General features: G+C 44.5%; 1 protein-coding gene across 2 annotated transcripts; it reads right to left on the minus strand.

Annotated features, from left to right (window-relative positions):
* Positions 1 to 267: 267 nt before the first annotated feature.
* LOC306785878 (striatin-like) lies at positions 268 to 25,264 on the minus strand. 2 transcript variants are annotated; one of them, XM_079280428.1, is made up of 17 exons: positions 24,930 to 25,264; positions 13,074 to 13,177; positions 11,214 to 11,287; positions 10,021 to 10,099; positions 9,085 to 9,252; positions 7,849 to 7,984; positions 7,588 to 7,750; positions 6,597 to 6,707; positions 5,273 to 5,419; positions 5,037 to 5,173; positions 4,190 to 4,365; positions 3,659 to 3,706; positions 3,451 to 3,572; positions 3,190 to 3,357; positions 2,959 to 3,099; positions 2,360 to 2,548; positions 268 to 1,874 (listed from the first exon to the last, which is right to left on the minus strand). In XM_079280428.1, the coding sequence occupies exons 1-17, from the start codon at positions 25,140 to 25,142 to the stop codon at positions 1,705 to 1,707; spliced, it is 2,346 nt and encodes a 781-aa protein (XP_079136554.1). In that variant the 5' UTR covers positions 25,143 to 25,264; the 3' UTR covers positions 268 to 1,704. The 2 variants fall into 2 exon arrangements, with proteins under 2 accessions (XP_079136554.1, XP_079136555.1); XM_079280429.1 differs by lacking the exon at positions 6,597 to 6,707.
* Between the last annotated feature and the right edge of the window lie 166 nt (positions 25,265 to 25,430).

Below are 25,430 nucleotides of genomic sequence, written 5' to 3' on the forward strand. Positions count from 1 at the left end.
ATTTAAAAATCATCACAATTTAAGTTTTCTTAAGTATCAAAGTAATCCAGTGACAGTTGTGTGTTCATCCTTATGTACACTGCAAGCAGAAATAGCTAATTTGGCATACATGTAATAGTGCCAATTTGTTTAAAGTGTAAACAAATATAGGATTAAAAACAAGGATCAAGCTGTAGCCTTTAGCGTAACACTCAAGAGAACCACTGATCTGCACCGACGACCACATTTAGTTTGTCAAATGACCAACATCAAGAGCCCAGTTAACATTTTACAGCAGGTTTTATTTTGAACATACTTTTCATATACAAACCAGTGACTGAGAAAATGGCTCATTTGAAGCTGTACTCGACACGTACGACATCGTGATTGACTTGTTTTGCCCCCCGGATCGTTTCGTCCTCACAGTTCACAGTAAACTGTTATTTGCCCGGACATTTGTCTCGTCTGTGGAGGATGGCGAACTCATCATTTCAAAGTCGTCCCACAGTACAGAACTACTTTCCTGCTAAACACTGGACTACTGTATATATCTGGACACGATACATCACATTGTCGTCGAGCATGTCCGCACAATTGGGGAAAACTACATACAGTACAAGCCATTCAATTCACACAGGAGAGCAAACTGGCCCAAATCAATCAGTTCATCCTAAAATGGACATCTAGAACCAAGTTTGAATTGTAATTATATAACCAAGATGGTTTACTTTGGACACATATGCTTGTAATCTTATTTCTAAAGTGTACAGTTACTTGAATTGAACAAACAGGCATTATACTTAATGGTCTGTATCACTCTCCCAGCTTTGCAGTGAAACGCACACAATTGATTCCCCAACCGCACTTATCAAAAAGGAGCACTCAAACTCACGCTGCACAGTAAATTTTAAGACTGAATATATATTTTGTTTATTATAAGCATTTGTAATTTTACACCCAATGTTAAAATCAACAACATTGTGACAACCAGCTCCACTTGTCCACTCCCTTCCCGTTCCCCCAAAGCAAGCTCGTTAAAATAACATTTTCAAGACCTTTTTTTAAAGCAAAGGCACATTTGTCAATACGTCTTTTAAAAAGGAAAATAAAGGCAGGCCAGCAAGCAAGAGTCAGTCTGGGAAGCAGAGAAGAAGAAGTGAGAGGCTTCCACGACAGCTCCAGCGAGCCTTCAGGCCCCACATTTCTGGAACGACAAAACACAAAAACCTGACTTGGAGTAAAGGGTCCGGACCTGGTTTGTCTGAGCGGGAAGGTCGAGGGCCAGAGGGGATTTGGGATGAGCGTGAAGTCACAGGGGCAGAAGACCGGCTTGAAACCTCATTTCTCCACTCCACACTCTTAACACTTGTCCTGAGCCTCCTAGCGACAGAGGTTGAGTTTAAGTCTGTACGGGGTTGAGGGTGGGGTGGGGGGGGGGGGGGGGGGGGGGGAGGGGGGCGCTGTGGCCGGTCACACCCAGGCCTGCCTGGATGGTAGATGGAGTCCTCCTTACTTGCCTCCCTGCCGACCCTCTTTATAGAGAGTCATGCCCCTTTTGAGGCTAGCGGCTACATAGTCTACCAGTCTGACAGGAAACCAGTGGGCTGTGAGAGGTGGGACTGGACCCATGCCTGAAGGTCTTTCCCCTCCTGTGTCTCTATTTGTCCCTGATCATGGGGAGGCGGAGTCAGAGAGCGGGGCTGCAGGGAGACATGCAGCTCCACGTCATACGAACACTTTGGCGAGAGCGTCCGCCCCGGCGCTGGCGATGTAGCATTTAGACGGATGAAACGCCACGTCGTGGATCGACTCCTCGAACTTCTTTCTGTGAGCCGTGAACTCCTGGATGCAGGTTTTACTCTCCAGGTTCCACAGACGGATTGAGCAGTCGTGACCTGCAGAGGACAGAACGAGTTACAAGTGGTAGCGGAACAGCAATTACATGAGCATGGACCAGTTTCTCCTAAAACGTGTAAAAAAGACCTTATTTACCTTATCATTAAAAGTGAGGTGTCAGAATGGCTTTACTTTGACATGTTGTTGAAAACGTTAAAAAATGTTAAAAGTGGTAGTTTGTTGTGACAGTGTTCAGGACTCTTATGTAAAAGTGGATCTAGAATATTCAGTGATGAACGTCAGCCTTCTTTTTTTGGTACGTATCAACAGCCACGGCTGTCACTCAGCATGCCGACACTATTAACGAATGTATAACATCATTAAGAAAAAACAATACGATGATACACAGTGATTGTTGAGCAAAGACTTTCACATATGACTCACAGTCACTGCTGGGTTGAGAACCTATCACTGAACTAATACATAAAGGGAAACCGGTGATGTAAGACGAAGCACAAGGGGACACAGGTTAGGAGGTACTTACTGCCGGACATGAGATAAAGTCCATTCGGGTCTACGGCTAAGCTCGTGACAGCATCTAGGTGAGCCACCATGGAGTGAATCATTTTCCCGCTGTTGTTGTCAAAGAACTTGATGTGTCTGTCCTCTTCTGCAGTGATGGTGATGGGAAGAGTCGGGTGGCTGAGGACCTTATTGATCTGACAGGGCGTGCCTGGTTCAAAACAACAGCAGCAACATTAGACGACTGATACCAACTAACAATTTGAATGAAATCATTGGCAACAAAAAAACATTTACATTGTTTTGATACGCACAGTTAGGTGTGAAGTAGTGTATTAGTGACCTAACTGTTCGTAATCTTTGTAAATCAAACCAAATATGATAATAAAACAAAAAAACATCTGTGGCGCAGAGTCTGTTAATTATTTACTTTCCTACAGCTGCCACCAGATGTTACTCAAGAGGCATATGTTCTGATGGCACCTAACCGACTCCACTTCAACGTCACGATTGACTTCAACAAGTGTTATATGGTGTGTTTTATTATTAGAAGCCTGGAAATCAACGGAGAATTTTACTGATCGGTCTAAATGCTGCAGCCTTTCATCCGGCACAACTTACCCGGCTCCAAATTGGACTCGAGACTGAGGACCAGCTGGCGGGTCTCCATGTTGAAGAGGCCGATCTGCCCATTAGTGAAGGATGTGACCAGGTGGGCTGGATCACTGCACACCAGGTCTACTGAGGAGGGAACTCCGAGGTCTTGTACACAGAAAGATACATTCATGTTAACTCGTCAATTAAAGCAAAAATTAAGGAAAAGAAGTTGAGATAGAAGCTTGAAGTCACTACTTTTGTCTTCGTTGAATACTGCGAGGGCGGGGGAAGTGGCGTTGGCGTCCCACAGCCTCACTGTCCCGTCTGCCGAGCAGGAGAGGAGGCGCTGGTGTGCGCTGCTGTACACCAGACCCCAGACGGAGTCAGTGTGTCCACACAACGCTCCGCGCAGCATCGATGGGTCTGTGACAGAAAACCCACGACAATCAAAGTCAGTCACCATGACCGGATTTTAAAAAATCCTCTTGATTCAAAGGAAACACTTGACGGCGTTACCGTAGGAGTCGTAGGGGTCGATGTTGGGATTTGGGGTGTTCCAGCACTGTATAGTCCCGTCAACCCCTCCGCTGAAACACTGCTCCCCTGAACTGCTCATCACCACACTCAGCACAGCCCCCCTGGGGTGTAAGTAAAAATCATTTAGCAAAACTTCTCAACACTGACTTTTATTTTATCAGTTTATATTTACGTGAAGAGTTTTTACCTGTGGGCCCTGAAAGTGTAGATTGGTTCCACATCTAAAGATGCACTCCTGCGGACAAACAATGTGTTCATTAACGTAACAAACAACACAACACAGCAGTGCAGTGCCAGCTAAATATGTGCCGATGATTAGACTTCAAATTATTGGCGGTGATTTGTACAAAGCCATGAATTAATGTACAATTGCTGTTATACCAGTGATCTGCATTATGCTGCTCTGTTGTCACATTACTGCAGACTGTGTGTGGGCTGTGCAGTAACAAGGATGAACTATGCTCCTGATGGGATTGTTATTAACAACAGAACTTTTCCCTCGAATGATGTTCACTCTGCTGCAGCGGGAACAAAGGGACACTCTGCTGTCAATAAGCCAAGAAGGAAGGAATGGCATCTAATCAATACGACAGTCAATTTAAAGCTGTTGATTTTCCTCCTTTTGGCTGAGAATAAATAAAAACCAACAGTAGGAATCGGTGTGGGTGGTACCGGCGTAGTGTTTTGAGGTATTCAACTTGTGTTAAGACAGTCTTACTTTTTGGCAGGAGCAGTCTTTTGCAGGTTCCACATCTTGAGTGTGTGATCCTCTGAAGCAGTGACCAGGACGGGCTCCACAGGGTGAAAGGCCAGAGCTCGAATCCCATCGAAATGACTTCTCAGAGTGAATTTGGGGTTCCATGTTTTTCTCATGGCATCCTTATTGTTGCCAATCTGAGGAAGAGACATCGAATCAGAAACTCAACATCCAATTAACCGTGTTATTACATATAATCAGAAGCCTTTAAAACGAGCCAAAGCAGCTCCCTTAGTGAGTTTAAAGGATAAACATCCTGAAACAACTTTTTCTGTGAAAGTCTGCTGTCACGATAATCACTCTCACTATCTTAAAGCTGCTACAAGGAACTGTATTTTGTGTTGATTTTGGCTTTCTGGTGTAGAATAACTCTACAGTATAGAAATAGCCGAGCTTCTCGCTGATGGTCTCGTTAACGTATGGAGGTCGTGTAGAGTCGTCAGTATTAAACTGACTGTTTCATAACCACTTGTTCCTCACAGTTACTTTGAAAAAGCATGCTACAACCTACGCAGGTGTGTTTTTATAGCCATGTGACTTTGACATTAGTCGTTAATGTGATCGAAACAAAAAAACTGATATCTTCCTATATTACACTTTCAAAGCAGCTTTCCTGACGCTGCCTATAAAAATAGCTATTTGACACGCAGCTGGCAAGTTTCCAGCATGTGATGTGACTTGCTAGACTTGCTGCAGATTAGAGGAGGAAGGCGGGACGTCTGCTTTTCCATGAGAACATGAACATAAGTAGTCCCAACGCGAAATGGTCTCATGACATTTAAGATCTATTCTGCCTCTTCCTACTCACATCGTATGACAGACTGTCGGCCTCGTTGGCCACGGTGAGTCCGGCAAGCTCCCCCAGCCCCAGCTCACTCTCCATGGCCTCGTCCGCGCCCATAATGAACGACTTCCCTGAGGTGGGCGGGAAGGTCAGGGCCTCAACTGGGGAAAGAACAAATGAATAAATATACAACGAGAGGATTCAAGAAAGTCTAACAAAGAGTCGATCGCTGAAGTCCACTGGCGTTTTTGTTCGAGCACCTTCGTCCGGTCGGTTCCCGTCGTGCTCGTTGAACCGGACCGCGGTGGGCCGGGACTGGGGGGCGGATGGTGGAGGCTGCATGTGGGACAAGTCCTCTGCATCCCTCAGGTTAGCCAGCATGTCCTGCAGCTTGGACCGGTTCGGCCCTGTTTAACGAGTCAGGTCAACAGCGTTACCGAAGTGACCCGCACAGTGATGGAGAGCGGAGAGAAATCAAAGAGGCAAAAGTGTGAAAACAAGAAAATATTTCATTAAAAAGCTGTGAGTACAAGCTGAAAAAGAGATATGGAAGAAAAGCAGCACTGAAAGGGAAGAAAATTAATTAATAAATGATAGTGTGTAAAAGAAGAGGAAATAAAAGCAAGTCCTTGTTAGATGAATTGAAGAAGTGCGTGTGCTGTATGGAGAGTGTAATATAATATACAGCCGGACTTTATGGGGTTTCAGCCCAAGCAGAATCATTCAGTGAACCAAGGATGGATGTGAAGTAAATGATCACAAGCATTTTAAGACAAGCGGGCCCTTTGAATCAAACCTTAACTCTGGTGAAAACAGTAGCGTACCGAAGGCTCAACCGCCCCTAAATAACCGACCTCGACAGTCCTCCAGATGACCTCCTCCACACACCCACAACGTGCACTGACACAGTGGGGAAAAATAGCCCTCTACTTAAACCGGAGGAGGAGAAAGCCATATCGAAAACGTGGTGTTGACATCAAATGAAGAAGAAAGTGAGATGAACAGAGTTGCTGATCTCATGATTCAATCACAGTAAAAGGCTCCATCTGAAGCGGGCCGTTATTCTGCTGAGTCACTTCAATGAGCCACTGAAAAAGCTTGTAATTGATATTAATTTGCAGCAGCAACATACTATCGTGTCAACATGGCTGACAGATGAGGATGTAGATGGTGGTAATTATGTTATTACGACTGGAGAAGACTGTGGTCACTAGCACGACTAACTTTCACACTAATCTCTGATATTTCACGGTATGGACAAGATGACGTGTGTGTAAATCAAAAATATGAAACGGGACAGAAAGAAAACATGCATCAAGCATTACAGTTTGTTTGGGTAGGAAAATAAAGGTGACAGACTGTATGAGAAGCACATTCACTAGAAGACAAGAGGAGACATTCAATATGGAGTGATAGACAAAAGAACAGAGCAGTGCCAAGTAAGAAGGCATAATAAGGAGCAGCTAAAGAAGGAGATGAAAAGAAACCAGCCAAGATGTTTTGGTTTTGGTTTGAGGCTTTTTGGCTGAACTCAGGCTCTACAGAGAGAGGAGGAGGAGGGCAGCATCGGCTGACAGGACTTACTCTTCACCCCCTTTTTCCCCTTGCGCTCCTTTCTGTACTGCTCCTTGAGTTTGGTTATCATGCCCGGGTCCACCTCCCAGGCCTCAGAAATGGGACCTTGATCGTCCTTCTCTACACAGGGGGAACAAAACCAGGCCGAGGGGCTGTTGAGAAACTGCTCTGGTGGAGGCCCGAGGGGCCCCGGCAGGGGGGGAAAGAAGCACTCGTTCTCTCCTGGGGGTTACTAAAGCCTCCAGGAGAGGAGTAGGCCTTTCAGACGACTTACTTGAGACGACTTACAGCTCAGTGACTCATTAGCTTACTTGAGACGACTTACAGCTCAGTGACTCATTAGAACATCTCATTTAATCTTTTCAGGATTTCTTCGTCATTGGAGCGGTGGGAGGGAAGTTAATGCCATGTGAGGGATTCCTTCATTTGAACATTTCTGAGTCATTACAATCATAAAATCCTCACAGTGAAATCTGTGTGATAATCTAATTGTTGTATACATGACTCAAAAACCACGTTCAAATACGAAACAACACCTCAGCATGACATCAAGCCCATTGTTTTTCTGGCTTTGGGTCTAAAGGACCAGTGAGGCTCAGAGGGGATCGGGTAGGTTTGACGACACACAGGAGACATTGTGGTCACGGGCTGGCTATGGGAACACACAGTGGAAGAGATCACAAACTACGGGTTAGAGAAACATCATGATTTATGACCGCAGCGTGACATATGAATGACGAGTACTCCGTGAAACAGTCACCAAACTATGAGAAGACGTCAAATTCAGACGAGCAGGCAAATTATAAGACAACAGCATACAAATAATTAGGGTTATTTTCAGTGCCTCGGAAACTTGTGCATCCAATTTGAAGATAAAATATAAACACGCCTGTCACTGTGCAAGAGAAGAAATGAATAAACATTTCGAAATTGTACTTTAACTGTGTCTGTGGTGTCGAGATAGTGCTTTTCTTGCAATTCTCACTGATCCACGACTCACCCCAGTCTGTGCCGTCCCCGTTGCCTCTGGACTCTGGCGAGGTGTCCATCTCGTCAGGACTGGACAGGAAGTCAAAGCCCTTCAGTGCCTCCTCTGTGTCAGGGTCCTCACTGGTGTCCATACTGGCCGGCGTTGTTGAAGACGGCGGCTTCTTCCTCAGGATCTGGAGATAAATATTGAGGACCGTTTATTAATAGCACAGAGACAACTTCTGCTTAACTTTGTGAGAGTGCAGAAGATGAGGGCAGACTATTTTCTTACCGTTCTGGATTCCACGTTAGTCCTGTCCCTCCCCTCGCTGTCCTCGTCGTCATCGTCGTCGCTGAACTCGGCTGCTGCATTCTCGATGAACTTGAAGGCCTCCAGTACAGCGCTACTGTCAGAGAGCTCCGCTTTCCTGAGAAGCAGCAACGACGCATGCACCACATCAGACTAGAAGGCACAGTATCAGTGCAACACACAAGCAGCAAACGTAGGCGTGTGGAAATAATCTGTGTCAAAGCGAAAAAACAAATAAATAGGGATATTTTGAAAGTACATTTTAACATGATGTCGTTTGTCATCGACGATGGAATACCTAATGAGGTGTCAGCTAATTTGAGTTGTAATGTTTTGATGCACAGTGGTTAACTGTGTCTTTGGCCAATATTCAGTTGATTAATACACATTTGTATAGATTGAAAAAAATACATTAATTGAACACAATTTCTTCAATAAAAGATGAGAAATGTGGACTCAGGGAATGAAATTTGCACCGTCTACTGTCTGGTACCACTGACTCAGTGTTCAACATAGATTTCAGAAGTGGCAGACAAAGAAAATGTAGTGGCCCGTAGAAATGTTCAGTGAAAGGTGTGGAAATTTTTTTTTATATTGTTGGCAGCCTCGATAGAGTTTATCAATCTAAACTACGTGCGTCTATAACTGTAGGTCTGCGGGGGCTCTCTGGCTCTGCAGGTCGATGATAATCCCACTGCCAACACCCGTCCTGTGTGGCCTTCAAGCGCTAGGACTAGCCAGGCGTCCACGGGCGCCGAGGTAGCGGTAACCTCATTTGTTCAGGTCCTGTGCGCTGTGACCAATGGGCTATCCTGACCTCCACTGCTCGAGGTCAATGCCTGACCTTGGACCAATCATCTCTCAGCAGGGCGGGTCTTGTGCAGTGGGATTCATAACTGCATAACATTCAGAGCTTTGGCAGCCAAAAGCAGGCTTCACAGTCATCAAACCAAACGCTTGTTTATTGTTTTGCCTCATTTTTACGCGAGAGCGGCGCAGATACACTAGTTAACGACGTGCCCGTTTGTCTTTTTTGATTGTTCACCAGACATTCATTCCCTGCACGATCCGATATGCCTAAACATTTATACCGTCCAGTCTTAAACAAATTGCAAGCAAGCGTTCATTAGACCCCTCCCACACAGTGTTACATGCAATTAACCTGTAACAGCGTTGTTGTCGATCAGTCCGTAGGTAGCTTAAGAGGGGAATACTTACCCTCTGGGGCCCAATGCCTTTGATGCGTCTGTCCCATTGACCAGAGGCTCAGTGCTGGTCCGTTCCCCCGTCCTTCCGCCTCCATCCCCGGCTAGTCCTAGGAGCGCTCGGACCCGCTGGGACTTCACGTCTAAGATGGTGTCTGTGTAGCCCACCTCCTGCAGGTACCTGGAACAAGGTCATTAACTTAAACCTGGTTGCAAATGGTCTAGCCCAATTTTAAAAGTGACACTTTTTGTGACAGGAATAGGTATATGTATGTGCAGTGTTGCGTAGCATGGAGGAAGTTTGGATGGAAAGATGCAGAGACATTGTAAACAAGTCTTTAATAATGCTGCAAAGGCCCATTGAATGAACTTTTCTTAACAATAAGTTCCTTTCCCTAAAAAGACTTCAACATGATGAGCGATGAGGAAGAGCACTTGTTACTGTGAAAGGTGCCATGTCCTCTGGCAGTTGTCTAGTTGATGGTATCGCTCTGCTGAGGCAAGAAGCTACTCATCACATATTACACCTACTCTGTGGGGATGCAGAAGAAGCGCTAGCAAATTGAGTGAGGCGACTGCCTGAAAGGGAGGGGTGTCTTTGCACATTGTTGATCTGTCCCTCGACACAAAGTCAAGAACAAATTGGCTGCCTCGTTGGCCAGCATGGTGGGGCAGATGATGTGTGAGGCCGCCTGATAGTGTCGCGGGATAAAGGCCGACGCCTGGTGTATTTACGCAGACTGGAGAGTAAGGAGACATGATCACCAAACGGCCCTCAGAAAACCAAACACAGAGCAGGTAATGCCTGCCGCTCCCCATGTGAGGGAGCTCTTCCCCAAAGTTTTCCTGTAACTCGGACTCTTGCATCTCGATACAGTTCATTTTAGTGCAGCGATTCAGTTTTCTGGGTTGAAGACTGTCACAGAAGGATTTAAGAGTGCACTCTTACTGTCTGAGGAGCTGACGTCCTTGTTTCCAGGACAGCTGATTGTTGAGCGATCCAGAAGACTCATTCTCGTTGGTCTCATCTGCAGCACAAGAGGAGGACACAAATCAGAGCTCCACAAACGGCACAGCCGCCGACATTATTTCCAGTCTGTGAACACGACCAAAAAACATTCCTGCATCACAGCATCCTGGCAACTACACACACCCAGGGCTTAGTTTCTTTCTGCGAGTCAGTGGATTAGAGTTAAATGGAAGAAGGGATTGCTACTCTTTAAATTGTGCCATTGAAAAATACACATTTTATTGAGCAAATGAACAGCCGTGGCCATGAGTATTGCCGAAGTTACGCTCCAACCCATTTAGCTTTTCGCTCATGTTTGGACCAAAGTTATCATTTGTCAACACGAGTGACTTTAACAGCTAAACCTCAGACCAAATATGTACATCTCAGTCTGTAATTAAAACGGTGTACTCAACAGCACTCGCAGCAAAAAGAGAGAAGAGATTTAAAACTCATTAGCAATGGCTTGTTCTTGATGCTACAACAGGACATTTGATATTTATTGACGCATACAGACACCTTCAAAATGGCGGGTCTCTGCTCCGACTACTTCCCATGACTTACTAGAATAAGCACATGCGTGTGTGTGTGTGTGTGTCCGCTGCAGCCAGAACATCACACGATGTGTATGAAGGCTCTGACAAAACAAGCTATGATGGGATTCAAAGCTGACTTTGATATCAAACAACATCAGCGCTCCACTCGCGAGTCAGCTGGGAATTTTGCACGCAGCAGAGAGACGTGTTGAGAAGATTCCGATGGGGTGCGAGTGTGTGTGTGTGTGTGTGTCGAGGAACTTGATTTGGTGGGGCAGAGAGACGACGGTGCCTCAAAAAGTGGGTCATGCCTAATTCAGGAGGGTGAGGAGCGGGCAGGTGCACCACCATGCGAACCCCCCCCCCCCCACTCGTCTTCTTCTCACAGTTGTTCTACATCAAGCAGCTCGATGTTTGTGAAGCACGACTGTAACATCAACTGCCTTCAGGAAAGGACACCGAGAGAAACGCTATTATGGCGAACAAGATTCAACATGAATGCAGCCTTCGAACGCTGCATTCATGCCAGTCCCGTGGTATGTGAACTCAACAATCGGTGGTTGAGCGTGAGGGGAGGTAGAGTCACTGTAGACTTACCAGAGTCGTAGGTCGGAGGCTTCATGTCGCCTTGATTCAACTCGGTCCCGTATTTTAACTTGTGGTACTTTGCTCTGGAAGGAAAGAAGAAGAAGAAAAAAAAAAAAGGTGTCAGCAGATAAACACAGGGTTGATCTGAGAATAAGCTAAAAAAACTCATTATGCATCTGAATAAGCTTTGAACACCCCCCCAGTGGTAAAGAGAGCGCTCACACCTTCTAGTCCACACTACTCCCGCTGAAGCAACCCCCATCCAGATAAGATTCATGTTAGATTGGGTTCATCCTACATTTCTCTCATATTGCTTTCGGAGACCTGTTGCTTAGCAACCGGGGAGAGCGGTAGTAGTCGTGGGACGAGCGTCGCTCCCGAGGCAGAGACTTCACCGGAGAAATGTAGATAAATATACACTAGAAACAGCCAGAGGCCGATTCTGTACCAACAAACCTAATGATGATGATCCTCACAGAGCGGCAACATGTAACTAACCTCTGAGCTGACTGGAGGAACGACACGCGCACAAATGTACATTCTGACACCCGTCTACCTCAGGCCTGTTAAGGCTCTTAATAGTTACAAACATCGTGTAACTCCTCACTCAAATTAAGACATCTGCACACAACAGTTTCATTGGTTACCCATCACACCGCTCACTTCTCTATAACCTCTACTTATCCCGCAAGGACTTTGCTGATTACTCGCACTCATGGAACCAATGCTTTACTTTGCATTCATAGAATTCCAAACATTCCCAGTTTAATGTCATCTGACAAAACCAGAGTCGTCCACAAAGCAGTTCTTCCTCTGTGGTTGTTGTTGAGGGTCTGGCTGCACAGAGACACCATTACTGTAAATCACACATGCAAGGCAGCGGCCAAAATGTTGAGCTCCATCTCCAGGGTTCATGCGTCTTTATTTACCACTTTGTCCACCAGGTTCCTCTCGAGTGCCCCGTCGGTACTGTGCTCTCAACACAGATGTGAACGGAGCCAGATTGCAGGTTTAGTGTATTTAAAGAGCACATTACAAAGAGCAAACAACAAAAAGGAGCTGTAAAGTGGAAAAATAACAAGACGGCTCACTCCTTAGCTACTTCCATCCTCAGCTCTGGAAAAAACAACGCGTTTCATTATTTTTTACCACTTGCCCAGTTGTGCAAGTGAGTTGCTACATTGACTAGTAGTCACAGCTTCACAGTTTGAATGAGAAACTCTGTGGCGTCACATTAATAGAGACGTGTTGAAATCAGCGATATACCTCTGTAACAAGGTGCAGCCAAGCGTCAAGGAGGAACGACATGCAAAGGGCATCACCACAGCTACCATTGGGAGCTTTTGTGTGCCGGTGGCGGGCTGAAGCGCACGAGAATGAGAACAATCTCATTCTTCTGGTTTACTGGAGAAAGAAAGTTGCGACGGTGACCTCGTCTTGGGTGGTGAGAGAATTCCTCTCTCCCCCCCCAGAGTCATCAGCATCCGACAGCAAACAAAGCCTTCATGCCAACACATGCTCTTGTCCGGAGACATCACACCAGCTGGACTCACGGGCTCTCTGTCACTCTAATACTGCTTCTGCTGACACCAGCTGAGACATCAGACTGGTACGCATAGAATATAAACAAGAGGAAGTTGGAAAATCTTTTAAAACGCTAGCAAAACCTTTTACACATGATCAGATGTTGATTTGAACAGCGAGACTCATCTCACACTGTTATTCTCCCTTTTCCATATTTCTCAGAAGCAGGAATGTATTTTTAGGAGCGTGCAAAACATGGAAATACTGCAGTTGTTGCAAGATGGCTGAGGTGTCTGTGTGTATTGTGGGTGGGCTGAGGCGGGAGGCGGGTGGGAAGGAACTCACCTCTCCTGCTTCAGTGCATATTCCAGCATTTTGATCCTCCTCACAAGGTCCTTCTTCAAGTTCTCCTGGCCTTTCCTCTCGCCCTGCAGGAAGGCGATCTGGGCCTGAAGACACAAAAAAATAGGATCGTCAGGTCACATTTTAAAGTAGTAGAAGATTTAAAGTAGTTGCTTTTATAAATAGAGACCAGTTTCCGGTGTTTTGGCATCTTGGATATGAACTAGGAACAAAGACTTCAAACACAACCTCCACGAGGCAGCATCTGAGAAAGACTACTTCTATCGAGACTGAAATAGGATGATGTCAAATCAATATGCGTGGCATGATGGGGAATAAAAGCCAATCTGTACCATTCTATTTTAATCTAACCTACTCACTCTCCCACACACCAACAATCGCCCCTCCCTCCTCTAGAAACCCTTCCCTCTGCACACAGCCGTCTCTCTTCAGTAACAGGCAGCAGCTGTTGACGCACTCTGTCTGAGTCAGCATTACATTACATTGAATTGCTGTGAGTGCCACACACTCATATCCACTTGGAATGAGAACGGTAGCGGCTAGCTCACAGTGAAGCTGCATCAGATAAATCACAACAGAGCAGAACACGATCTCCATGGCATAATGTTTTTTGTATGGTACAAAATCATATTCCGCTCTTAAATAAATTATAACCAAGCATGTAGTTACTGCCCTATGGCTTTGTGAGGCAGTATTGCCAAAAATGCTTCTAAATTCTGATTACATTTGGTTGGTTAAAAACTTCCTGAACAATTAAGAAAATAATCAATTACTCAGTTCAGTAATTAACCTAAGTGCCACTCTGTAGTTAGGAGTAGACAACCAAATTATTGGAGAGCAATGTTAAAACTTATTTTGGATGAACACAAATGGAAAACAAAATCTAAAAACTGCGTAAACAATAAGCATCACTGTGGGAGATCCACTGAAAACAAGGGTGGAGAAAAGCACAAAAAGCCAGATTTCACCCATCTAAAACGTCAATAAAAGAATTTAAATGTTCTCGTGGGAATGATTCAAATTGTAAAAAACGCACAGTAACTTCTTAAAAGGGGAATGAATATTGACTTTATTCCCTGCGTATCACTCTCCATGCAGAGGATGGTGCAAGTTTGAGTGGGCTGGATCAGTTTCACACGGATAGCAAGTAGGGCCGTTTCTGCCTGCAGTAATGAGTCATGACAGCGCTTCAATCTGCCTCGTATTAACAGCATTTTAACATCCACCGTTCTCCACAGAGGATCTCATAACAACCTGCCTGCTGCAGTGCCCTTAGGATTGAGGCTACTGGTTCCCTGCTCGACATTGTACAGCGCTGAGTTAAGTTGGCACCAGTCTCATGCTAGCAGGCTGCACAGATGCCAACAATTGATGCTCTTGAAAGGTGGGTCGGCACAGCATCGCTCTACGTCTCTAAAGTCTCCAATTTCCTACTCGCCCCGTTTTATCTGCGTTCACCCTCAGCTGAAACTACACCGACGCATTTAAACAATGCTAACAACGTTTAGTATGCATGCACTTTAAACATTCTTGAGCCAGTATCGGTCAGCACTAAACCAGAAAGCAAAAACCAGAAAGAGAGGTTACAGTAAGATAGAGGAGCGGGTCAGACAGCTAATAGAGAAAATACCCCAGCAGAGCCCCAGCAGTCATAGCAGAGGGAGTCATCAATTCATATTCACCAGATGAAAAAGTATTGATTTATAGGTGGATTAAAAAGAAGGCTTTTAAACACAACTTGCTTACATTCTAAAAGTAGACACCACTTAACTTTGTGTTGTCTTTGAAGGATGGGAGACGAGGCACACACACGGGCACAGATAAGGGGTTAGGAAAATATTGCATATGGAAAATAATCACCGTTTGAATTGGGCCAGACTGTGTGGCTCCCAAAATAACGAGTTTAAAAGCAGCTCCAACCCAAATATCAGAGAGGACCACTGCCTCGGGGGGCATTGAAACCGTATCACATGCAACTGGGCTGCAGAACCTACAAATACCTCATTAGGCTAATTGCAGAGATATTTTCCTTTAAAAGTCGCTTGATGTCCAGCTGAGTCTCAGACCATCTCAAAAAACAATAAACTATCATTACAAAGTGCCATGATCTCTCGTATGTCAACGATCAGAGCCACAGCATAGCCACACAATAAAGCCCTACCTCAAGAATGTCATATCCAAACTAGAAAATGCATTTCCTGCTGAAAATGCATTGGAATGCTGAAAGCTGAAATGAATCTCAAAAAAATTGCTGAAAATAGATATCCAATTTTTAAAAATTGCAAAAAGCTGAATAATTCAAAAAGTTGAAAGATTACAAATATGAAGTCATATCACACCTCTCCTGAAAGAGCTGAACATTTTGATATTCGAACGGTTTCTGTAGCTTAAAAGAATTCCAGCGGTAGTGATATTTGTTGTAGTAGTAGTAGAAGTTGTAGTCGAAGTATTATTAGCAGTATAAGTATTAGTAGCATTTGAATAAGTACTAGCTGTAGCGATATTTGTAGTAGCAGTAGTAGAAGTTGTAGTCGAAGTATTAGTAATTAGAAGAAGGAGTAGAAGTAGTAGTATCAGTAGTCGTAGTAATAGCTGTAGTAGTGGTCGTAGTACTTAATATAACAGTAGTAGTAGAATAAGTAGTAGTAGTAATAGTAAAGTCAGTTTTTGAAGTAGCAGTAGTAGTAGTACTAGTAGCAGTCGTACTCATAGCTGTAGTAGTATTCGTACTGATAGTAGCAGTTTTGGTATAAGTAATAATAGTGGTGGTAGTGGTAGTAATAGCAGTAGTGGTAGTAATAATATTTATGGGTAGCAGTAATAGCAGTAGTAGTAGCAGTAATACTAGCAGCAGTAGTAGTTGTCGCAGTATTAGTAAGAGCATTCATTATTTCAACAAAAAAGCCTAATTTTGAGCGAAACGTTTAAATACAGTTAATGCATGAGGCTTTTATTTTGAAAGGGTGGGACTGGGTGGGGGAGGGAGGGGGAGAGGAGACATAATCATCATGTTTGACACACAAACAGAGGTTATTAAATGACAGGCTTCATCACAAGCAGTTCAGTTAGAATTCACTCTCTGGGGCTTTTATTTTGAAATGGGGTGTGGGGGAGAAGGAGAGAAGAGACAGAATCATAATGTTAGATAAACACAAACCAGTTATTAAATGACAGGCTCATCACAAGCATTTCAGTTAGGATTCATTCTGTGGGGCTTTTATTTTAAAATGGCGTGTGTGTGTGTGTGGGGAGTGGAGGAGGGGGGAAAGACTTCTAAAGATCCCTAAGACCTGAATGACTGAGAGAGACACAGAGAGAGGGAGAGGAGTGTATGTGCGCGTGTGTCTGTGAGTCTGTGTGTTCATCAACATCACTAATTGGCTCAATCGCAAACACCTGTGTGCCTGAAGCCATTTCATGGAGATAAAACAGGGAAACACCTCTCAAACAAATCATCAAAACTCCCATAACCGTAGCTCCTATTGCTCCGATATTAATAATTGAAAGAAAGTTGGTTTTCCTCTCAATTAACGGCTTCTGTGTCAAATGTGGAAATCTGTGGGATTCCACAGTAATTTTTCTACGACAAGCACAATATTAGCTACTTCTACATCCAGAAATTATGCATGAAGAGTGAAGATTGTGGACACAGTGGCAAAACACAAATGTTTTTTCACAAGAATCTCAAGCTGCTCTTCACTCTAGCGGTGACGTCACGCACTCTAAGCTGTGCAATACACACCCATTATAAAGTCAGAAAAGGGCTGAAAAATCATAAACGTTAAATTGCTGCAGTTCAAAAAGTTTAAAAGATATCGGAAAGCTGAATTATGCAGCAATAGTTGAGGGTTTTCTCAACATTTGAGAGTTGAAATGGTGTCTGTAGCTGAAAGTATGAGGAAGTTGAAGGATTTGAAAGTTGAAGAAGTTTAAGAGGATTTGAAAATATTCTCCATAGTTGCTAAAAGCTTGCTAAAAGCTTAATAATTCAAAAAGTTGAAAGGTTAGAAATATAAAAAGTCATAGCAGAGATGAGCTTTTTTGATAGTTTTTTGAGAACATTTTGATAGTTGAACGGTTTCTGTAGCTTAAAAAATGAAGAAGAAGAAGAGTTGCAATGAAAAATGGGGGGGGCGGGGGGGGGGGGGACGGAAGAAATAGTGGAATAAAGAAACAGGATAACAATAGTTGGAATGCTTAACAGCATTCCAACAAAAAGGGAATGACAGAGCTGTGAATTTGGACGCCCCAGATGCATAACCTCACGGAGAGAACACGACACACATTGGATGAAACTGTACATCTGCAATGATTGATATAAACGAGTGACCGTCCACATGAAGCGCCGGCCCAGAGATAGAGAAGAGTGCAGCTCTGTGAATCTCTCCTCCATCAAACATTAACCTTGGGAGGAATGCAATGAGTCAACTCGGGCCATAAAGACACACAGGAAGCATTTAATTCCCGGCCTCACACTGGCTGCATTATTGGGCTCCTGGATAAGGGCTCCTTAGTCTGTCTGTCTGAGTAAGAGACACGCAGAGCACGGCATCCATCTAGAGCACAGCGCCTTTCAGAGACAGGAAAAGGAGGAGAAGAGACACCAGCCACCGGCTAGAATCCTGGTACGCTAAGGTTAGAAAGTCGGTCACAATACCTTCTGCTTGGAATAAAGCCAATCCTAGTTTGATTATCAACTTTCTACTCTGAGTGAAATCAGTAAAACGACGAAAAATGGAGCAGCTGCAGTCCTACGTTATCACAATTTGAGACGCATTTGAAGACGGCACAAACAAACAAACGTACACGAGTCGTCTCTCGTCTGCTACGGTAGCCGACTTTATGTGACGAATTTAATCGCGGGGTAGCTGGGAGCTGTTATAGAAAATAACTCGTCGATGTGTTCAACGTTATGTTGTTATGACGTTACCGTACGCATCAGCTTGGTGGCTGGCATGAGCCACTTGTCATCGTAGCAAGCTGAATCGATATTGAAATTATGAATCTACTGGATTACTGTGTTGCAAAATGGCATGCAGTCAATGACAACATGATGCTGCGTGGCAAGAAAAGGCAATTCCGTGGCATTATCTGAGTTACACTTCGGGCACTTAGTAGTTATCAGAGTTATGTTGAAACAGTAAACGATACAGCGGCTCGTAGACTTCCTGCCTCAATGTGTAAATGTTGCATATTAAACCTTTCAACGTGTAGATTCAGTCAGCACATACTGCTGCCGATGGATGACACAGACCGCCGCAACGATTCCACCAAATCCTTTATCTTCTTTTCAACTTAACTTTCAGTCAACGAATGTGTGATGATTACCGTATAAACGATATCCCCTCCATTGTAAATGAGATTAGTGAATTCCAGACATGTTTCCTTCCAGACTTGTTCTGCGTCATCGCCGAAGACATCTTCAACACAATGAGGCCATTTAATCCAGACACAGTGAACACTGTGAAAAGCCCATCTCAGCGGCAAGACTGAGCTCTCTCCCATTTGTAAAAGAATTGCAGCAGATATTCATACAACCTCAGGGCCTACAAACGCACACAAACACACAAAATGGTCACATATGCTGGCGCTTCGGCCGCGGTCAGAGCCGAGGAAGGAAGGGGTGTAAACCCCACATGTATAATGCAAACAACCTTTATTTCAGTGAACATGGGATTTACTCTCACAGTTACTGCAAACCAATGAGCACCAGGATGGCTGACCTGATGACTAGCCAAGTACATTCCACACATGCCATTACACTAGTAGCACGAGAAAAACAACTGAAGCGAGACAGAGGGGCTCTGGACTTCTCCGACGTGGCTACAGCAGTGCACCTTCTATTTGATACTCAACACAGATCAACATAACCTCTGTACGGCTCAAACAGCTCTATTCTAGTACGTTAGATCTTGAATATTTAAAACCACACTCATCACTTTAAAAAGGTTAAATTCACTCAGAAATATTCCTGATCTTTATGATAGAGGTGTGGACATTCCTCCATTCCAAGATGCATCGCGATGCGAATGTGAAGGATCCTGCATCGAGTGACGGAACCTAATCGGGAGTTTGGTTTCATTTCAGCTGAGTGACAGTATTTACTGGGTTTTACTGGCGTGCCTGTTTCTCTCTCTCCCTCTGATCCCAGTGTTTCACCGAGGGTGGGGCTTATACAGACACTTCACATCGATCCACGGCGCTCATGTCCACGGGCTCAGATTCAGGATTGCTCTGAGGGGTCGGGGGGGGGGGGGGGGGGGGGCGGACATTGAGCTGATTTAATAAAGATTTCTGCTCAGTCATCTGGAATGAGCCAAACTGCCTCTTTCACCTCGTACAAAAACCCATAAAACAAAAGAAAATCCCGACACTGCCAGAGACGGCTCACAGTCAAGATCTGCTCTCTTTCCTAAACCTTCACAGAGACACAGATTTGTTATTTTTGATCTCATCACGAGTTTCCACTTGAGCTTCACCGTCAAGGTGACACGGCGGTGCTACCTTACGGGGGGGGGGGGGGGGGGGGGGGAAACAAAGGCAGCATGTTGGGCCTCTTGAGGACATGGGTGCAGCACCCCATGTTGCTGCATTAATATTAGATAAGGCCCAGAGAGCGCACATGCACACGCTCACATACTGTATGCAGGCAAAGAGCTAAAACTTTCAACATCAGCATTTTTTCTCTGACAAATAGGTGGTGTGAGTGTGAGGTGTGCTCCCGGCAGAACCACGCGGAAAACAACATTTGCAACAGCTTCACAATCTAGAGAGTAAAGATGCACTGCAGAGCAAAGAAGACTAGAAAGAGGGGACAAAAGCAAGTTAACATTTCTGGCATTTCGTCTGTTCGGATACTAGCCGTCAGAAACAATGTGCGTTTGGATAGTTTATCAAGAAAAGCATTTCAGACAGTGCTCTATTGTGCAATGTAATTATTTAACTTGGGTTAATACTGCATTGAACAAGTATGGCTCTGACATATGGGTTTTCCAAATGACAAGAAAAGGTCCCCAGCTATATCAGGTTAAGATATATAACATTCAATGCAAAGAACCACTTAAAATCTATGTGTAGACATAGATGTATCTATAGTATGAAACAAACATAGCTCTAACCTTCTACTTTAGGGGAATAACACTGTTGTGCTATCAAAATGTGGGAAACCAATATCGCCACCACGACACATCGAGAGCAGCGATTTGATCGGGTGAGAACACTAATTTACAACTCTGACAGACTGGGGACCTCGGATTTACTGTCAAAATGGGGGAGGACGGCAACTTCGCGGCACAAGCAGGCAGCTGTCCCGCACACCCACGTAGACAGATGAAGGCTGTAAGTGCGAATGGAGGAAGAAGAGGGGAATTAACAGGCCGCTCTGGTGCGAGTCCAACAGGGACCGTAGAGCAAAGCTCACAGGACCACGCTTCAGTTCATCAACAAGGGTCCCTTCAGGCTCTGTCATAGGGAAACACAAACTCTGTTAAACTACTCACTGTTGTCTCTACAGTGAATATTTTATATACACTACAATGACTGTCTTTGTGGTGCTTCTGGCGAATGCTACTGCGGTCTGTCGTGAACCTGTGACTGAGAACGGAGACATTTCTTTGAGGTCGACAGCCTGGTTACGCGAGGGAAGATGCAAGCTTTTGTGAACCGGTCATTTATGTTTCTATGTCGTTATCTGAGAGCAACAACGTCGAGGAAAATGGTATATACTTGGGAAGGAAGCATGTACTTTTTTTGTACTCTGAGGCGCACACTGGGAGGGCAAGCAAAAATAACTGCAGCTCGGGGGTGGACACAGTATCGACTGAAGGAACGGCGGTGACACCCATTTCTGCATGGCGTGGAACGCTCATGTGTATGCTCGTGCATTGGGTCGGTCCATTTTATTGCCGCGCCATTGAGCTAAGCACGCCTCAGGCTTTGTCATTCGTACAAGTAAACATGAGATCACAGTAATAAGTCATCTAACTGAGGCGGGCTAATTCTAGGCTGCTCCACGGTTAGCTGCAGTCCCCTCCGACATGAAGAGAAGTGACGGAACAACATGAGCCACACAATAATCCTGCTCACGTTAAAAGGCTTCCCTGTAGAAATACAGGAGACGCTTCTATCCAGATAAGATCAGTGGGTCCACGTGTCAGTCTGCGCCCACATGGAGCCACCGTACACCCCGAGTCACCTTCAACCTTCGGCTGGTGTCAAATTATGGCTGCTGACAGATAACTTCTGGCGCAGAGATATCCTATGGAGCAGGGATTTCCCCATAACTTGAGGGCTGATGAAGCACACTGTACAGGTACACGTAGCTCCACTCAACCTCTTCCGGCCTGGAAAAGATCTGTGCTAATCAGTACGGCAGGGGGACGCCAATCAGATCAATAACACGACGTACACTACCGTTCAAAAGTTATGAACCAGCTGCTCGATTGACGTTTTTCCTTCTTTCCTTAAATAAAAAACAGCATAACTCAGACACCAAATGTATTGTTTACATTTAAAATAGTTTTAAATGAAGAACTAAATGATTCAAACGTCTATTTAGTCGATGTCCTAATAGTGTTGCATGACAGGGGAGAATACAGAATACATGGATGTCGATATAGAACCACAACAGTGCGATTGGCCTTTAAATGTTCTCTGTAGTCGTTTTTTCTTTGGGCCCTCTGCAGTCTACTCAGGGGGTAAACTGAAGAGGTTTAACCTGTGATTTGTCAGTCAGAGGGATCTTCGTCTCCTTCAATTGTAAGTGTGGAACTATTGTAGAGCGGTTTGTTTTCAAACGCTTCATAAGAAACAACACCGATAGATATACTGTAGCTTACAATATGGCAATGTTATGCAAAATCACTTCCAACTATTTCAGTTCAATACATGGGACGGTCTCCCACTGTTAATTACAAGTAGCTTGACATCATTTGAACAATAGAATATTGCTAAATAACCACAAAAACACATTTCAGGTTAATGATGCCATTTTCACTATTTAAAGCATAAAGAATGAATTGATTAACTGATAATGAAATAATCATTAGTTGCATCCGTAGTCACTTTCATTACCAAGATAACATACTGGAGACTGACTCTATCACTAGCTAAGCAAATCAGCTCGATGAGTTAATTGATTATCAATGGCCACTCAACTAGAGTTCAATCATGTATGACAGCAGCCTATGCATTACACAGACGCTGCACAGCAGCAGGGGAAGATGGACATGTACAGTAGAGCTGCAAATTATTATTTTCATTTGCGATTATATTTACTTGATTAGTTAATTAGTCGTTTAGTCTATAAAATGTGAGAGAATGGTGAAACATGTTTCTCACTGTTTCCCAAAGCCCAAGATGACTTCCACACATGTCTTGTTTTGTCCATAACTCAAAGTTATTCAGGTACCGTCACAGAGGAGTACATAATCGTGAAAATGTTTGACGTTAATTTCCCAGCTGACAACTAATCGATGAAACCGTTGCGGCTCTAATGTATGGTACAGTTTATATGCTGCTCCAGTAGAGAGGAGCGGCTCTGAGCATGACCTAACAGGCTGGCTGGACCACATTCCTTCAAGCCCTGGTTTTAGCCTTCCTCCCAAACAGAGATGTAAGACACAGCTTCAACTGTCTTCCATTCAATGCCTATTCAACCAACGACAACTAAATCCAGGGAGGAGAGTATTCACTGGGTTGTGAATCGCTTTACGTACATTCTCATTAGTCTTAGCTGTGAAACCTTGTATGTAGCCTTCTTAAAACACGCAAGATAACGTGTCAGCTTGGATTCTGTTTGGACGTGATGGCGAGCAGCAGCTGCAGCATGTTGCAGAAGGATGAAGTGGACCAAAAAGAACATACGGTACAGAAGATGCTGCATAGCGTCCATTAAGGCTCTATGCCCACTACAACTTTTCATTATTCATACGAGTCTATTCAGGTTCAGCTAAATGACTTTCTATCTCTTCTTGCTCACTGCGGTCCCTTCACTCAAGGCTAATCGACCAATACCTTCTGTGGGTTGAAGTACTGTGTATGTTTGCAATATGGACACAACAAGGTTACATAAGAGAGACCGCAGTAACTCATCACGGCTGACTAAATAGAGAATTCATTCTTGAAACATCTATTCAGATCGGTACTGTGCTACAGCGGTTAAGAGTAAAATTGCAACTAAGCCACACGTTCTAATGAATACTGTGTACTGCAGGTTAAATCACGTTCAAAACAACAACCGGCCTCACATTTAAGGTTAGGTGCGAGAAAAACAAGAACTAAAATTGAGCGCGCACTGTTTTGCCGCCACAAACAAACCACCCAATAAACCATTTAGCAACCTCACTGCGCTTTGCTGCAGTTGCTGCTGCCTGGCTGAAAAGCTTGCTTCATGGCAGCAGACAGGAAGCTTGATACACGGGCCAGATGAGTCAAACCCCTGCTACACTAGGCAGCGTGTAGTCACCAATCTGAAAACAAAGCAGTGTAACCCCCCCCCCCCCCCCTCTCATCTCTTTGTTAGCTGAGGTCAGTCTGCCGGCCACCAGACCCAAAAAGTCAGTGTTGGCTCTTGTGTTCCAACAGCTCCGGCTACGCTCCATCACAACAGGTCAAAATGATGTTCAGAAAAAAAATCTTTCCTTCCAAACGCTGGACACAGATACTGAAATGAAACAGTAAAATGCTCAAAAATGCCATCTTAAATGCTGGATAGGAACGGTCTGGCACATGGTGTCAGAAGTCATTTTCCCTACTGTAGATACGTAAAGACGATCATGTAGGCTGGTGAGGATAGTGTCTAGGTTCAAATCTTATGAACATTACTGTCAGTCAAATTCACCTGCAAATAAATAAATAAATAAATATATATATATATATATATATATATATATATATATATATATGGCTGTTACAGCACTGTACTTCCAAACAGTGGAATCAAACAAGGAAAAATAAGAAGTTCGAAGTCGAGTTGGACTCAAAACACAACAAAACAAAGACTTTGGGTATTTGCAAGACATTTTCTTCTGGATAAAGCAAACTAAACATTTGGCATCCCTGTCTGTTATGTTTGTCTGGTTCACAGCAGGACAATCTACAGCTTTATTATATCATATAAATAGCTGAATTATTAAGTTGTTTGAACATCAAGTGAGGGTCAAATGTTCAATTAAAAGAGTGGACCAATTAAAAGCGCCGTGGCCTTTACGGCAGACACGACAGCATTTTATATTTTCCCCTCAAAAGTGTCAGCATCAAGGCAGCTACATTATGATACTATTCAACAACACGACACTGACTTGACAGTCTGAGTGTTGTAAGCTGTGTGTCTTCACTGACAGCTCTCAAGAGATCAACGCACTTAAGAAAACTACGACCTTCCCCACACGTCGGTTTGTTATCGGCTTTGAGGTAAAATGCAATAAAAACCAAGGCGGGTGCATGACGTTTAGCTATAAGTAGGCAGTTTACACGTCTATCTCTAACGATACACATTCATTAATTAGCAGGTAAATCTAGCGATTAGTTATTTTCCTGTATCCTATAAGCCCAACGTTACTCTAACGCCTGTCCTCCAACTCCCAATGGAAGCAAGTAGTGGTTGCAGTCCCAGTAAAGCGGTCGCAAACACTCGTCGTGCAGTCGGGTTAGAGAGAGCGAGAGAGAGGGGGGGGCGCTGCAGCTCCTTTTAGCTTCTCTGCTAAAGCTAACAAGCTAGCCTATTAACCAGAGCAATCACACACAAACTCAACGCGATTCACCAGAAAGAAGAAACTCTGTGTCCGGGTAGTGCCACTAATATACGACCGTGTGTATATAAAATGTGACGGTTTTCACCTGTAATTCGGCCCGCTCCACCTCCCATTGTGCTCGCTCTACTTCGAAACGGGCCCATTCGTGCTGCAGGAAGTGCAGGATCCCCGGGATACTGTACTGCGCTCTAGCCGCCTCCGCAGCGTCGCCATCGGGCAGCGGTCCTTTCCCCCCGCCGGGTAACACGGAGTTGTTGTTGTTGTTGAAGAACACGCCGGGCCCCGCCTGCTCGTCCATGGCCGGGCTCGGTGTAACGGTCTGTCTCGTTGTCTCGCTGATTAGTGCTGCTAGATATCAACGGAAGGGCAAAAAGACTATCGCCTGCGCTCGGTCTCCTCGGCTCGAGGGAATGAACTCACTTTCTGACAGCTAGCTGTCATAGAGTGACGTCAGTCATAACGACCACGCCCACAGCATGTTGGTTGGGGGCGCTCGATTCACTTACCCGGACTCCCCGAAGATACATCCTCCTTGTTTATTTGACCCACTTTACTAGAAATGTAAAAATCGTGTACATTCTGCTAC

This window comes from Melanostigma gelatinosum, assembly GCF_949748355.1.
Source record: "Melanostigma gelatinosum genome assembly, chromosome: 12".
In the NCBI taxonomy this organism is placed as follows: Eukaryota; Metazoa; Chordata; class Actinopteri; order Perciformes; family Zoarcidae; genus Melanostigma; species Melanostigma gelatinosum.